The sequence below is a fragment of the Panthera pardus genome, unplaced genomic scaffold (genome assembly GCF_024362965.1).
Source record: "Panthera pardus isolate Hobbes unplaced genomic scaffold, ASM2436296v1 HiC_scaffold_21, whole genome shotgun sequence".
Lineage (NCBI taxonomy): Eukaryota > Metazoa > Chordata > Mammalia > Carnivora > Felidae > Panthera > Panthera pardus.
In genome coordinates this window covers 69,957,179-69,970,497 of record NW_026526777.1, presented here as the reverse complement: position 1 = coordinate 69,970,497, position 13,319 = coordinate 69,957,179, and the positions used below count along the sequence as shown (strand labels likewise).

The window sequence follows — 13,319 nt, the reverse complement described above, 5'->3', positions numbered from 1 at the left end:
CACACCCGTCCTGTGTGTGAGCGTGTTGGCCGGCCCAGGGGTGGGGGTGGGGAGGGGCAGCTCGCCCGTCACCCCGAGTGCGGCCCGCGGCCTTGGCACACAGGCTCTGTGAATGCCGCCTGTTGTTTAAGATGGAAAGGCCCGATCACACCCCAGCTGGGAAATAAACGTGGGTGTCGAGGGCGGGACGGACGAGCTGCCTGGCCTGCCGGCCGTCTTGGGGAAAACACAGAACAAAGCATCTGAAGCAGGACTTAGAGATGCAGGACTGGGAAGAGGGGCGCCTTACTTCTGTCCTTTGTTGTTCTAATCCCCAGCAAGCGGGCTCAGTCCAGGTGCACCTATGCAGACTCCGAGAAAAACAGTCACGGTGAACACAGGAGGCGCTTAATACATGCCTGCTAAATAAGGACGACGTTCGCCTGTTCAACTGGAAGACACAATTTGATGACCTCTGCGGGCAGACAAGGGTCCCGCACCGCCGGTCAGCGCGGTTTCAGGTCGTCTGCTACATGTGGGTGGGCAGGTAGGGGTCACGAGCATCCACAGTGACCGTGGGAGCAGAGACAGAGAGGGTTTATGAGACTCGCACCCAGGCTCTCACCAAGACTGAACCCGCGGGTCCAGTGAGGAAGAAGAAAGTGCTTGTGAAGGTGATGTTTTCCTAAGCTCGAGGTAGATCTCAGGGCCCTTTAAGCGAAAGGGTGTCTTCAGTCGTGTTTGTGCAGATACGCGGAGGGGTGGCTGCGTAGACTGACGGGTACCCTGGAGACGCTGTTTGCTGGACAGTGAGGCAGAGCCGTTTGGGGAGCGGCTTGGGAAGTTAGATCTGCTGCTTCTCAAACTTCACAAAACAGCAGGGCTGGAGCCCGCTCTCAGACCCTTGGGCGTGTGGGGATTTGTGGGGAAGGCGCGGGTCAGGGTAAGAGCTCCGTGAAAAAAACATATGCCACCTTCAAAACCAAACAAGCTCGAGTCCTTGTTGGTGATCGAGCTCGGTTTTTGACGTTATGGAAGACGTTTCACATCCCCTCACATTCTTTCGCCTCCCGGGATGTGGGAGTAGAATTCCCTTGGTTTGATTTATCTCAGAGACGTGTTTCCCCTGGAGGCCGGCTGCCGAGTTTTGAGTTTCTGAGATGTGTGAGGTGTTAAAACACTCCTGGTGTCTTCAGGCTTCCTTGTGATGTGCTGGGCACGTCTGGAAGGCTCGGGGACAGACTCCTGCTCTGCCTGGGAAGAGCCAGGGGCACAGACAGGTTGCTCCGGTGTGAGGTTGCCCGTCTTGCGATCTTACCTGAGGCAGTGGTTTCAGAGGAAATCTTACGGCCTGAACATGGCCCTGTCTCATGGGGAGGGTCCTGCTTGTCACCAGAGCGTTGTGGAATTCTCACTGGGCCGGACGTGAGGGGAGACGCGGGCCCGGGGTCTGTGGGTGTCTGAGCCACGGATTGGAGCGTTGAAGAGCTTAACATGCAATCAGAAATCTTTTCCTTCCTTTCTTTCTTTCTTTCTTTCTTTCTTTCTTTCTTTCTTTCTTTCTTTCTTTCTTTCTGACACAGAACTTCAGGGAACATGCTCTTTTAATACAGGGGTTTGGGACTTCATTTCAAAGATTGACAAGGGGTCAGGGGACATAATTTTTCTTTTGGGTTAAATAAACTCATTAGTCAGATTGGCTGGATCCTGACCTCAGTCACAGGATCCGGAAGTAACTGTGATGCCTGGTTCCACTTTCTCACATGGAGGCATGTGAACGCTGCCCATGTGACTGTTCACTGAGGCTCTCTCCCTACCGCACCGTTGCCCCCACGCTTATAACTTCAAAAATACCCTTTTCATCGTTACAGAGAGAAATAAAGACCATGAGAACGCTCCGAAGCTCGTCCCATGTGAAGGGCCTGTTCTGCATGCTGTTTGCGATGCGGCAACATTTTGCTTAAGAAACACTTAAGCAGTATTTTCTGAAAGATGGATCCCTTTAGTGGCGCTTGCCCGCTGTTATAACTTGATGGGCGTCGGTTGTACAAATTCTCAATCTGTGGGTCTCAGCCCTAGCCACACACTGGGATCATCTGAGGAGCTTTTAAAAAACGCTGATGACCGCAGTCCATTACAACGTGAATTAAATCAGAGAACCTGTGGGGCCAGGGCCCTGGGTCTGAAGGGTTTTATATTACTGAGATGGTTCTAATGTACAGAAAAGGTGGAGACCATTGGAACAGACTCGTAACTTCGTGAACATCTGTTGTATTTATTACAGTCGCTTCACGATTTGGAGCGTAGTCTAGGTGAACTGAATGTCGTGGCTGGCTCCTGGGTTACGATGGCCGCTCATTGGAGGGCTTTCCAGAATTTTTTTGAAAGACGATTGACTGATACTAATAACTGTGGAAAACCCCTCTGGGTTTATTTTCCATGTTCTTAGTTACACCCGTGAGTTCATCTGACATTGAAACTCAAAGATACAAGAAGCCTTTCTTTCTTCAGGCCGTAAGTGCGTGTGGGGCCGGCGCTGTATGGGGAGTATGGGGAGACGTGGCGGGTGTTGTGTGGGCTGATAATTTTTGTGGATGAATGTGGAAGACAGATGTCTGAAGAGTGTCCTAATAACTTCAGCACAGCAGTAGTGTTCTTGACATACAGATTTAGAAACATAAGTGTTCATGGTGATAAGGTGTTCTTAGCTCTCACGTATCCCAGACTATAAAGAGAAGCTTCATTTTACGCTTCTCCTCCCAGGTAGGTCTGTTACCAAAGGCACACTCCACACAGAGCAAAGGAGCACAGTGAGATTAGAAAGCCTGCCACCTGCCCACCCGTGCGGGGCTCGCATCTGACAACAGGACTGCTTTCCACATTCGGGGTTTTCTGATTTGCTGGGGCACTGTAAGATCTTCCTTGAGTTATTTAACTTTTATACTCTTTGTTGTAAATCTGGGAGGGAAAATTATGAGGCCGTTTTTTTCCCCCATATCGTTAAGCTGTTTGTAAATACCGTGAACAGCTTCTGTAAAACTGGAACACTTAACATTTACGGTTCGTTGATGTCTTTATCAGTGTCGATTGTGTGTATTGAAAGAGGTTATATAAAAAAGACTTCATTTTCAGAGGTGGTGTTTTAACATAGGTCAAAACCACCTTCTTGATAATATACATTTAATAGACCCACAGTTGAGCTTTCGTGGTAAAAGAATAGTGATCTGCGACTCTCAGATTTGCCGGGACTCAGTCTGTTGGCTTCCTCATGGTGTGTGGGGGGCAGGGCACGTGGACAGGTGCCCAGATGTTTGCCCCGGATTGTGCAGGACATGACTGCTAATGTATTGCCGTTTATGAGGAAGGGGAATGATAGCAATACCGAGAATTCTTTGTAACTCGTGAAGTCCCCACGGGGGAGTAAGTACAGACACTGCTAAGCCGTCTTATTGAAGGAGAGTTTATCGGTAGAAAGTTCACGAACTCAAACAAAAATAAGACAGTTTAATTTGTCTCAGAAGAAGAGAAGATCATATTCCCTTATGTAAGACCATTCTTTTCAGTTCCTTAACACTGGTTCTTTGATTAAAGATACAGATTTTGCTGTCAGGTCACAATTATGTTTTCATCGTCCAAACCCTCCGTGTCAACAAAGATTGGCTCCTGGCTGGCTTTTCAGGTTTGCATAACATGATGCACGAGTGGAAGGCACTTCTGAATTCAGTGGAAGAGGCCTCTGACGCTCTTGGATGCTGAACTGTACCTTTCAAAACCGTCTTGGGGAATAGTGAATTCAGAGGCTGGTTTTCACGCAGACCTTCACACTGAATTTTGTACCAGCAGCCTCTGGCGGTCCCGGAAGAGCTCGTTGAACTTGGCGCTGGCCCGGAGGCATCTTGAGGTAGCGGGAGAGCCTCACTTTCAGAGGCAGCCTGGTCTGAGGCTGGATCCCAGTCGTGTGATTTACGTGAGTTAGTACTTCAGTACCTTGGCCCTCAGTTTTCTCTGTGATATCTGCTCAGGTATCGTGAGGCAGGTGCTTGACATAGTGAGATGAGGAAATCAGCTTTAATAGCCTTTTGGGGGGACATATCCCTGGAGACAAAACCTGGCCGACACCCTTCCAAACGGACCCGCTACAGACGAGCTCTGCAGTCGTTCCTCGTCAGTGACTGTTTGCTCCCTGGCCACGGCTCTAAGGGCTAAGGGGTCGACTTGCTGCCCCTGCTCAGGGACGAGGCCATCATTTGGGGGAAGCATCGAGCGGTGTGAGAGGAACCGTTTCATGTGAACGTAAATTTGATGAGTAATGGATACAAGTGCTCCCCAGACTGGATGCCTAAGGCCTGGTGTGCAGAGGGGCCCCCGGCGTGTCTGTCGCCCATCTACTAAACCTGCCAGCACGTGAGAGGAGAAGATCGTCTCACGCATTGAACTGGGCCCAGGACTTCAATCCACATTCAGGAGTCGCACCAGAACGGTTAAAAGCTGATTGGCTCGGGGCGCCTGGGTGGCTCAGTCGGTTAAGCGTCCGACTTCGGCTCAGGTCACGATCTCGCGGTCCGTGAGTTCGAGCCCCGCGTCGGGCTCTGGGCTGATGGCTCGGAGCCTGGAGCCTGCTTCCGGTTCTGTGTCTCCCTCTCTCTCTGCCCCTCCCCCGTTCATGCTCTGTCTCTCTCTGTCTCAAAAATAAATAAAACGTTAAAAAAAATTTTTTTTAAAGCTGATTGGCTATTTCTGTGCACATAACAGTTTACGGGTTGTGAGACAAGCCATACTTGGTCACCAACTCGAGCCTCTCGTGTTAACTGTGTTACTTTCCTCCGCCTTAGTCGGAACGGCAGGCCTTCCTTTCTCCGTCTCTGCTGTCGTTCCCCCGCTTGCTGGCTCCGTGCTGCTTTAATTGTGCGTATGCTGCCCCAGCCGCGGCCTGGCTCTCCGGCAGCCTCCGCGCCTGGTTTGCCGCACGCACGGTGTCCCAGCGGCCGGCGTGTGGGCACGTGTTGGAGACCTGCGGCCTCACTCCAGGTGGGCGCGTTCAGAATCCGCATGTCAGCAACGTCCGCCCGTGATCCTTCTGCGTGAGAAGCACTGGGGTAGAGTTTTGTGTTTCACTTAGCGAGGCTGCTCTGGGGAGCACCGCCCTTCCCAAACAGCCGGCCGCGGACAGCATGGGATCGTGCTCGCGTTCGCGTCTCGCCACTCGCTGGGACGTTTGCTCTCCTGAACCTGACGAAGCAAAGGGTTGTCCTAGAGCACATTGTGGGAGCTGGTGGGGTGTCGTTTACAGAGAGCCCTCAAACCCCTGACGTCGGGCTTCCTAGCCGAACCCCCAGACTCTGTGTGTGCCGTTGCGGCTGGAGCAAAACGGAGGGGTGACGCCTCCCACGCCGTTCCGAGCGTCGAGTCAAGTGGGATCGTGTGTGTGACAGTTCGGGGAAAGCTGCGGCAGCCCCGCCTGGTTAGTGGCCACGTGGTCCCTGTGGTGATTGGGGCGGGTGTGCAGGGTGCCTGGCATGACATTCGGATTCTAGCTTGCAGCTTTGGGACCACGGAGCACACCCCCGGGTGCGAGCGGCTGTTGCGAGGTTTTCACAGTGGCCCTTCCCGTGCGTTTGTGCTCCAGTGGCCACCTGATAGCTCGACGGCATCCTTTATGGCCGTGACGTTTAATATGTTGGCATCACGGTGATTACACAGTAGTATATCCACTGAGCTGCTGTTTTGTGTTTTAACGTGGTCATTTATACCTACTATAAAAATACGTAAAGCATGTATCGTATTTAGTTACATTAATGATACGTGTCGTGTGATTGTGTCTTATGTTACTTAAAGGTGTACGTTTTCTGAGTCCCAGACCAGGTTAAGGAGGTAATTGTGCGATCCCTGTAATCACATAAACTCCGATGCCTCTCCTCCCTGCGTTGAAACACAGACTGAAGAAGGGTCTGCCTGGGGCACCGCGCTCTTGGTTCCTAGGTGGCTTTGACCCAACAAGTGTGTATGTTTCCAGAGATGGGGGAGGTATGATGAGATACGTTGAAACCTTTCTCTCAATACTTTGTACTCACCTGTTCTTACTCCTTAGCCTCGTTTTCATTTCTTCATCCAGTTATTCAATGCATTGTGCAGGGTGTTATCATGAGACAGCAGGTACGCATCAGAAGGTAAACAATTGAAAATGCCTGGGCGGCTCAGCCGGTGGCACACCCGACTCTTGGTTTCGGCTCAGGTCGTGCGTGATCCCGGGGTTCTGGGACCCAGCCCCGCATCGAGCCCCGTGTTGGGCTCTGCGCTCAGCATGGAGCCTGCTTGGGGCTCTCTCTCCCTCTCCTTCTGCCCCTCCCCTGCTCACGTGCACTACCTCCCTCTAGATAAAAAAGTAAAATGAGATCAAATAGGTAAAATGCATCCAGTGTATTGGTTTAGTTATCTCTTAAGGTAAAATAACTTTGCTTCTGTTTTTACATTTTAATGATAACTACCTTTTGTTCATTATTAGTGACTGTGCTAGAGACTTTATATGCTGTTTTATTAGGATTTTACCACCATAAAGAAGACAGGCTGACAGTAAAAGTTGTACGCGGTACAGAAAGTGAGATGTGAAGTCTTCTCCACCCTTTCAGAATTCGCAGTCCAGCTCTCCAGCGGGAAGACCTTTTCTTAGGTCCTTCTGGAAACTATCTGTGTATCCTAATCATATGTGTATCTCCCCCCCTTTTTAACGAAATGGGTAGAGTCATACCGTATAGGCTGTTCTGTGGGTAGGCTTTATTTGTGTCAAGATGTACTTTGGACTTCTTTCCATCGTATACCCTGATCTAGCTGGTTCTTTTTTTAATCGTGCAGAATGCCCAAGGTACAGATACGACAGAATCTGAATCTGTTACTGAGGATATTTTAGAGTGCTTCCAGTTTTCACTGGCAGACGGTGGTGCAGTCTGTAACAACCTTACCTGTACGTCTGTCTTTACACATTGTTCAAGTGTGTCCAAAAGAGAACTTCCTAGTACTATTGTGGGTCAGAGGGTGAGGGTGTTTAAAATTCTCATTAGCATTTCAAATTTAACTCTAAGAACCAAGGCTTAGAGACTGTAAGAGTGTAAATCATTTGACCCAGGTTCTCCAGGGTGGAAACTGGTAGGGTCAGCTTTCAAACTTAGATCCACTCACACCGTTTCTTTTAAGCTACAGATGTCTTCAGCTGTTGTTTTAAAGCATAATTTTGGCTTTAAAGCCAGGAAGCATTATTCCTTATCTTTTTATATTCTTAACGCTCAATCCAGCAATTATGATAATTCTTCCATTATAAATACACAGCCCTTTATGGTTTTGTGTATTGATTTTATATCCTGCAACTATACTGAATTCATTTATTCTAACTTACTATTTTTTTTTTTTTTGTATAATCTTTCAGTTTTCTATATATGGCATGTCACCTGTACATAGTGACAGTTTTACTTCCGTTCTGATTTGGACGCCTTTCTTTCTTTTTCTTGCCTAACTGCTGTGGCCGGGACTTCCAAGACTGTGTTAGAAGGGGTGACATTAGACCCCCCTCCTTTTGTTCCTGATGAAGGAAAAGCTTTCAGCCTTTCACCACGGAGTGTGGTGTTAGCTGTGGGCTTGTCATATGTGCCTTCTACGTTGAGATGTGTTCCCTCTGTACCTGCTTTCTTGAGAGTTTTTATCCAGGTGGATGTTGGATTTTGTCAAAAGCCTTTTCTACACCTGCTGGGACGACTGTATGATTCTTACCCTTCAGCAGGTGGTGGTGGTGGGTCATGTTGTCTGACTTGTGAGTGTTGGACCCTCTTGTATCCCTGGAATAAATCCCACTTGATCACGACGTGTGATCCTTTTAACGTGTTGTCGAATTCAGTCTGCTAATATTTTATTGAGGATTTTTGCATCCACGTTCGTCAGGGACGTTGGCCTGTAGTTCTCTTTCCTTGCGGTGCCTGGTCTGGTTTTGCTGTCGGGAGAACACTGGCCTCGTAAGACGGCTGTGGACGTGTCCTTCCTCCTCTAGCCCTTAATGATTTTCAACACATTTTTATTTGCTCGTCATGGTCCTAGGACAGACATGGGCATCGGTTGTTATCCTGATTAATACATGTGAAGACCCGAGGCTCAAAGAAAAGAGAAATTAAAATTTAAAAAGTAATCAGAAGACTGTCCTTGGCCAAAGGCCGCGTGGCCCCCCAAGTGCCAGTGCACGCAAGACAACGATGCTGGTAGACAAGTGAACCGAGGGCTTGGGACTGGTGGCTTTGAATGTATTGAAACTGGCGTGTTATGTTCATGAACAACAGGAAAATACACTGAAACTTCTGTCCGTGCGGCCCCACGCCGGTGCCTCAGGCTTCCTCTTGGCTGGGTCCGCGTGCTGTGGCCCCGAGGAGAATGGGCCGTGACCGCGAGGTGGTTGTTCGCAGGCGCCCACCGTATTTGACCCCAAACTGGCTTTAAACTTCACCGGAAGTACTGCTTCACCGCTTTTACGATCGCGTGTACATTTGTCACCATAGTGTCATCTTACCATGTTGGCTCTTCCTCTGTCCCATCAGCTTTCCTGTTAGCTCTCTCGGTCTTCGGCTCAGACCAAGTTTTTTTCTCATCTGTCTCAGTGTTAAAGAAAGATCTTTCCCTCTGTGGACATAGGTTCATGCTTGACTTCAGATCAAACGTTTGCTGTCTTCCCGACCACCTGAATTCCTATACGAATGCATCTACCAAACTTAATTCATAGACATTTCTTAGAATAATTTCTTTTCTGTTTTTGCTCATAATTATTTTTTACTTGAAATTCACAGCTTATTTATAAGGTCAATTTGATTGTTCCTGTTTTATGATTAAAGAGACTGAATCATAGAACGTTCACATGACTTAGTTCAAATACAAGCCGGTCAGAGTTCAAATTATTCTTTATTTCCACCAGTTTTTAACTTCCCATCAGAAGACGTCTCCAAGTTAAGGAACAGGTTATGTTCCAAAACTTCATTTGTAAGTCGGATATTTGGCACTGGACTGCATTTTACCAAAGTGGGGGACGTGTTCCAAGGGCGATGAGGCCCCCGCTGCCCTTCAGAGATCTCTTTAGCTCTTATGTAAGGAGCACATGAGGCATTTGCAGCAAAAATAAGAGAAAATGATCATTGTGATTCTGGTCACAAAGTTCTCCGTCTTGGGAGAAGCATCCGATTAGAAGATGGGGAAACAGGTGGAATCGGAGAGTCCGCGGGGGCGTCAGGCCACGGGGAGGGCTGTCACTGGCCGTGACGTTCTGTCTGAAGCCCAGTTTCTTGTTAAACCGAGGATTTGGGTTGTTGTTAGATAGTTGGCATGGCATGACTCCCCCGCCAGCTGTGATTAGTAGCATCTGTAGGATTGATGGAAAAATAGACTCTGAGGATAGTAACACCCCTGATGGAAAAAACAACCCAAAAAACCAGAGAAGGTGTCCCCTTTGATCCCCTGGCTGGAGGGGAGGGAGGTCTTGGGTCCCCAGGAGCGGGGGCTGCTGTGCTGGGTCCTGCAGAGAACGTGAGCGTCCTGGGTGGAGTTTGTCCCAAGAGTGTCCGTTGCCGGGAGCACGGATCTCACACAGCCAGGCCGCTGTGTGCTCCGGCAGACCCACGAGCATCGGAGGGTTCAGTCGGCTTTGAAAAAAGTCTTGCGCCCCTTCGACGTCCTCTGATGTAGGTCTTACTGATTCTGCAATATCTGCATCAGCTTTTTTGTTGTTGTTATAGCAAAAGGGGGGATACATTCTTCAGCAAAAGGAAACTGAGGTGACAGAAACTCCCTGAGGTGGCCTCGGGGTGAGACCCCGCCTCCAGGTAGCCTTGGGGTTTGACCCCGCCTCCAGGTGGCCTCGGGGTGAGACCCCGCCTCCAGGTGGCCTCGGGGTGAGACCCCGCCTCCAGGTGGCCTTGGGGTTTGACCCCGCCTCCAGGTGGCCTCGGGGTGAGACCCCGCCTCCAGGTGGCCTTGGGGTTTGACCCCAGGTGGCTTTGGGGTTTGACCCCGCCTCCAGGTGGCCTCGGGGTGAGACCCCGCCTCCAGGTGGCCTTGGGGTGAGGCCCTGTGATCATGAATTGAGCCAAAAGCTTAACCAGCAGAGCCTCCCGGGCACCCTGACATAAGGTGTTCTTAAGATTATTCAAATTATTCTAACTTGCACCACTGGGTGGCCCTTCATTTTGTCCGTAACACCTGCATCCTCGCACCGATGCCTGGTGGAGGGTTCAGGGGCGATGTGGGTGCCCCTCCCATCCCTCCTGCACGGTTCTGACTGCTCCCCCATACTTCCCTTGGGGACGGGGATGGTACTGGGACGGGACGGCAATGGGGACGGGGACTGGACCGGGATGGGGATGGGACAGGGACGGGATGGGGACAGTGACTGGACGGGGGACTGGGTGGGATGGGGACGGGACGGGGACAGGACTGGGGGAGCAGCGGGTCTGAAAACAGAAGTGGGAGGTGCAGGCGGGACACACGGAGCATCCCGGTCCCCGTGCAGGTGCCACCGCGTTGCCCCCACCCTCTCCACCCTGTAGATAGCCTCCCGCCCGGCCGTCACTGGACATTGTCGTGTCGCTTCTGTCGTAGGGCCGAGAAGCTGGAGCATGGCCGTGAGCAGCGGGAACCGCGATGTCGTGCTCCTGAGCAGTGGCGGCCCCGGCGCCCTCACGACCTGCAACGGGGACCTCGCCGCCCACCAGCTCTCCGCAGAAGCGCCCGGAACAAAAGTGTGCGTGAACGGATGCCCACGGGTCAACGGCTCGGCGAAGTCATCCCGTCTGGCCGCCGACGTCCCGCAGCGAGCGCCTGCCATGTGCCGCTGCCCCGCGCACCCGCCCTGCCCCCCGCCGGCCACCCCAGAGCCCCAGCCTGACCCTGGCCTGGGCCCCTGCTGCCCACGGCCGCACTCTGACTTCCCGGCACCCCCCTGTCCACACCGCACGCCCGCCTACCAGCCTGCCTGCCGCCTGCAGCCGGCCTGCTTCTGCCCGCACCGCCCGTGGCCCGGCCACTTCCCACACCAGCCCGGGCCACAGCACACGGCCAGCGTCAGGTGAGTGTCCGGCTCCCCAGAAGCGGGGACACGTGTGGCAGAGAAGGGGGACCAGTGCAGCCGAGATACGCTGTACCGATCCCGTCTGCCCAGTTCCCACCCAGACCCTCCCTTACTTCCTGCCTGCGGGACGGTTCCCTGTTCCCCGTGGCCCTGGCCTCCAGAGGTCAGTCGAGTTTGTGTTGTTCGACATTTCTGCCTCCTTGTGGGGGACACGTTTGTGATGTGGCTGCCCAAACGTGACCAGCCTTTATGACAGAGAACCAGGAAACGGCTTCCTCCTGCTCCCTGCGTTCGTGTGCTTGGGGTGTGTGCAGAGCCGACCTCCCCGCGTGTGCGGGTGGGACCCACACATGTGCAGCACAGAAGTTTGAAAGCTACGCGTTGGGAAGCATTCGGGGTCCGGCGGACTGGAAAGCCGCAGGCACGTTGGGTGTCCTTGCCGGCTCCCCCAGTCCCGGCCGGGTTTGTCCCGCGGGCACCGCAGGCGAGTGACGTCAGTGTATTGGGTGAATGTCCAGTGGGTGCAGAGACCAGGTATCCGCCCCAGTTTTAGGTGATGAGTTTTACAGGAGCAAGAGAGCGCTCTCCTTGGCTGACGCGCGTCTCGTTTACCTGCGGGGGGACCATCCGTCTGGCGCGCAGTTTGATGAGCGCGGACGCTCGTGTGGTCCACACCTCGGCCCGCTTGGAACGTTTCTTTCTGGGGTGACCGGGGAAGGCCCCTCCTGCCGCCGTCTGGCTCCCGCTCTGCGTTGGTTCCGCCTGCTCGGGGGCTCTTGGGACTGGAGCCCTGCAGGGTGTGTGACGTCGCATCGGGCAGTTGGAGCCCAGCACGGTGTTGTCAAGGCTCCTCGAGTGGCCAAGTGCATTGGTTTCCCTTTTTGCTGTGGAGCAGCTGCCCCCGTCTGCGTGCGACACATTCGCTCTTTTGCTTAAAGAGTCTGTACAGACTTGCAGGTACAAGTCCCAGCACGGAGACTATAGCTGGCGGTACTGTATCGTGTGTTTGACTTTTGTGTGTTTTTTTAAGATTTTTATTTTTAAGTAATCTCTACCCCCACCGTGGGGCTCAAACTCACAACCCCAAGATCAAGAGTCACACGCTCCCCAGACTGAGCCAGCCGGGCACCCATGAATTGCCTATTTGACAGTTGCTAGTAGAGTATATCTTAAAAATTCCCACGGCAAGAAGAAACTTCCACGACTCTATGTGGTGACAGATGAGAACTAGACTCTTTGGGGTGCTGGTTTCACAGAGTGTACAAACATCAAATTAATTCATTTTGGCGTTCACCAGAGCCCTTTCCCCGGGTGGGGGTGGGAGGGACTCGCGGAAGCCACGTCCCGGGCGTGTCCTCCCAGCCCTCCCAGCTCCAAACTGGTCGTGTGGTGTGACCAGCTTTCCGCTTTGAGTTAAACGGTGTAAGTAGTTGACTTCCAAGTCGTGTGGCCGTCGATACTGACGCTTTAGAATCAGCAGTTACGTGGTTGCAAGGTGTGAGGGGAAACAGTTGTACGTTTTGAGGCTGCTCCCTCCTTTAAAAAACTTCAGGGAATGTCAAAGCCGCGAGCAGGGAACCGATTCTCTTCATATGGCAGGTGTGCCAATATGTTCAGGACCGAACATTCCTCAAAAACTTACTTTTAAAGAGAGACTCCGGTGTGCATGGAGCTTGAAGCAGAATGGCGCTAAAAAAAAAAGACTAAGATGCGGTATTTGTCCATCGAGACAAGTTACAGAAAAAAGCGTGGACTGTTACGGGAGAAACCTCATAGTTAGGATTTTTTTCTCAAGAGTTTGAGCGTCCTGGTGAACTGTTTGTAACAGACGTAGCGTCTTCAAAGATGCGTGTAAAGGCGGGTCTGTTTCCAGGTCTGTCCGTGACACTTTATCGTAAAACCCGTGCAGCCAGACAGAGCTCCTTCCTTATTCCGTCGGTACGCTTGCTAATATGTATCATTGGCAGTTTTTCCTGAGTGCTTCCCCGTGCGGGGCCTCAAGGATGTCATTCTGAACAAGGCGAGACCTCACGGAGCCGTAGGGCGGTGGGAAGGGACACGGGAGAGCAAACTGGCAGCCGTGGCGTTGCGAGGCGTGGGCGGCCGTGCGGACACGGGCACGGTTTGTCCGGCGTCTTGCCCAAAGCTGGGAGCCCAGCTGCCGCCCCGCTCGGTGTGCCTGGGGCCGGGAGGAGGGGAGCTCGAGACAGTGAGAGGGGCGGGGCCCTGAGCCCCACCCCCGGGGCCTTGCAGG

General features: G+C 52.2%; 1 protein-coding gene across 1 annotated transcript in view; it reads left to right on the top strand.

The window, feature by feature from the left end:
* DISP1 (dispatched RND transporter family member 1) overlaps nt 1-13,319 on the top strand; it is a 186,169-nt gene that overhangs the window by 123,512 nt on the left and 49,338 nt on the right. The window contains 1 exon segment of the mRNA XM_053909475.1: nt 10,597-11,062. Within this exon segment, the coding sequence (XP_053765450.1) occupies nt 10,614-11,062 (449 nt within the window). The 5' untranslated portion in view covers nt 10,597-10,613.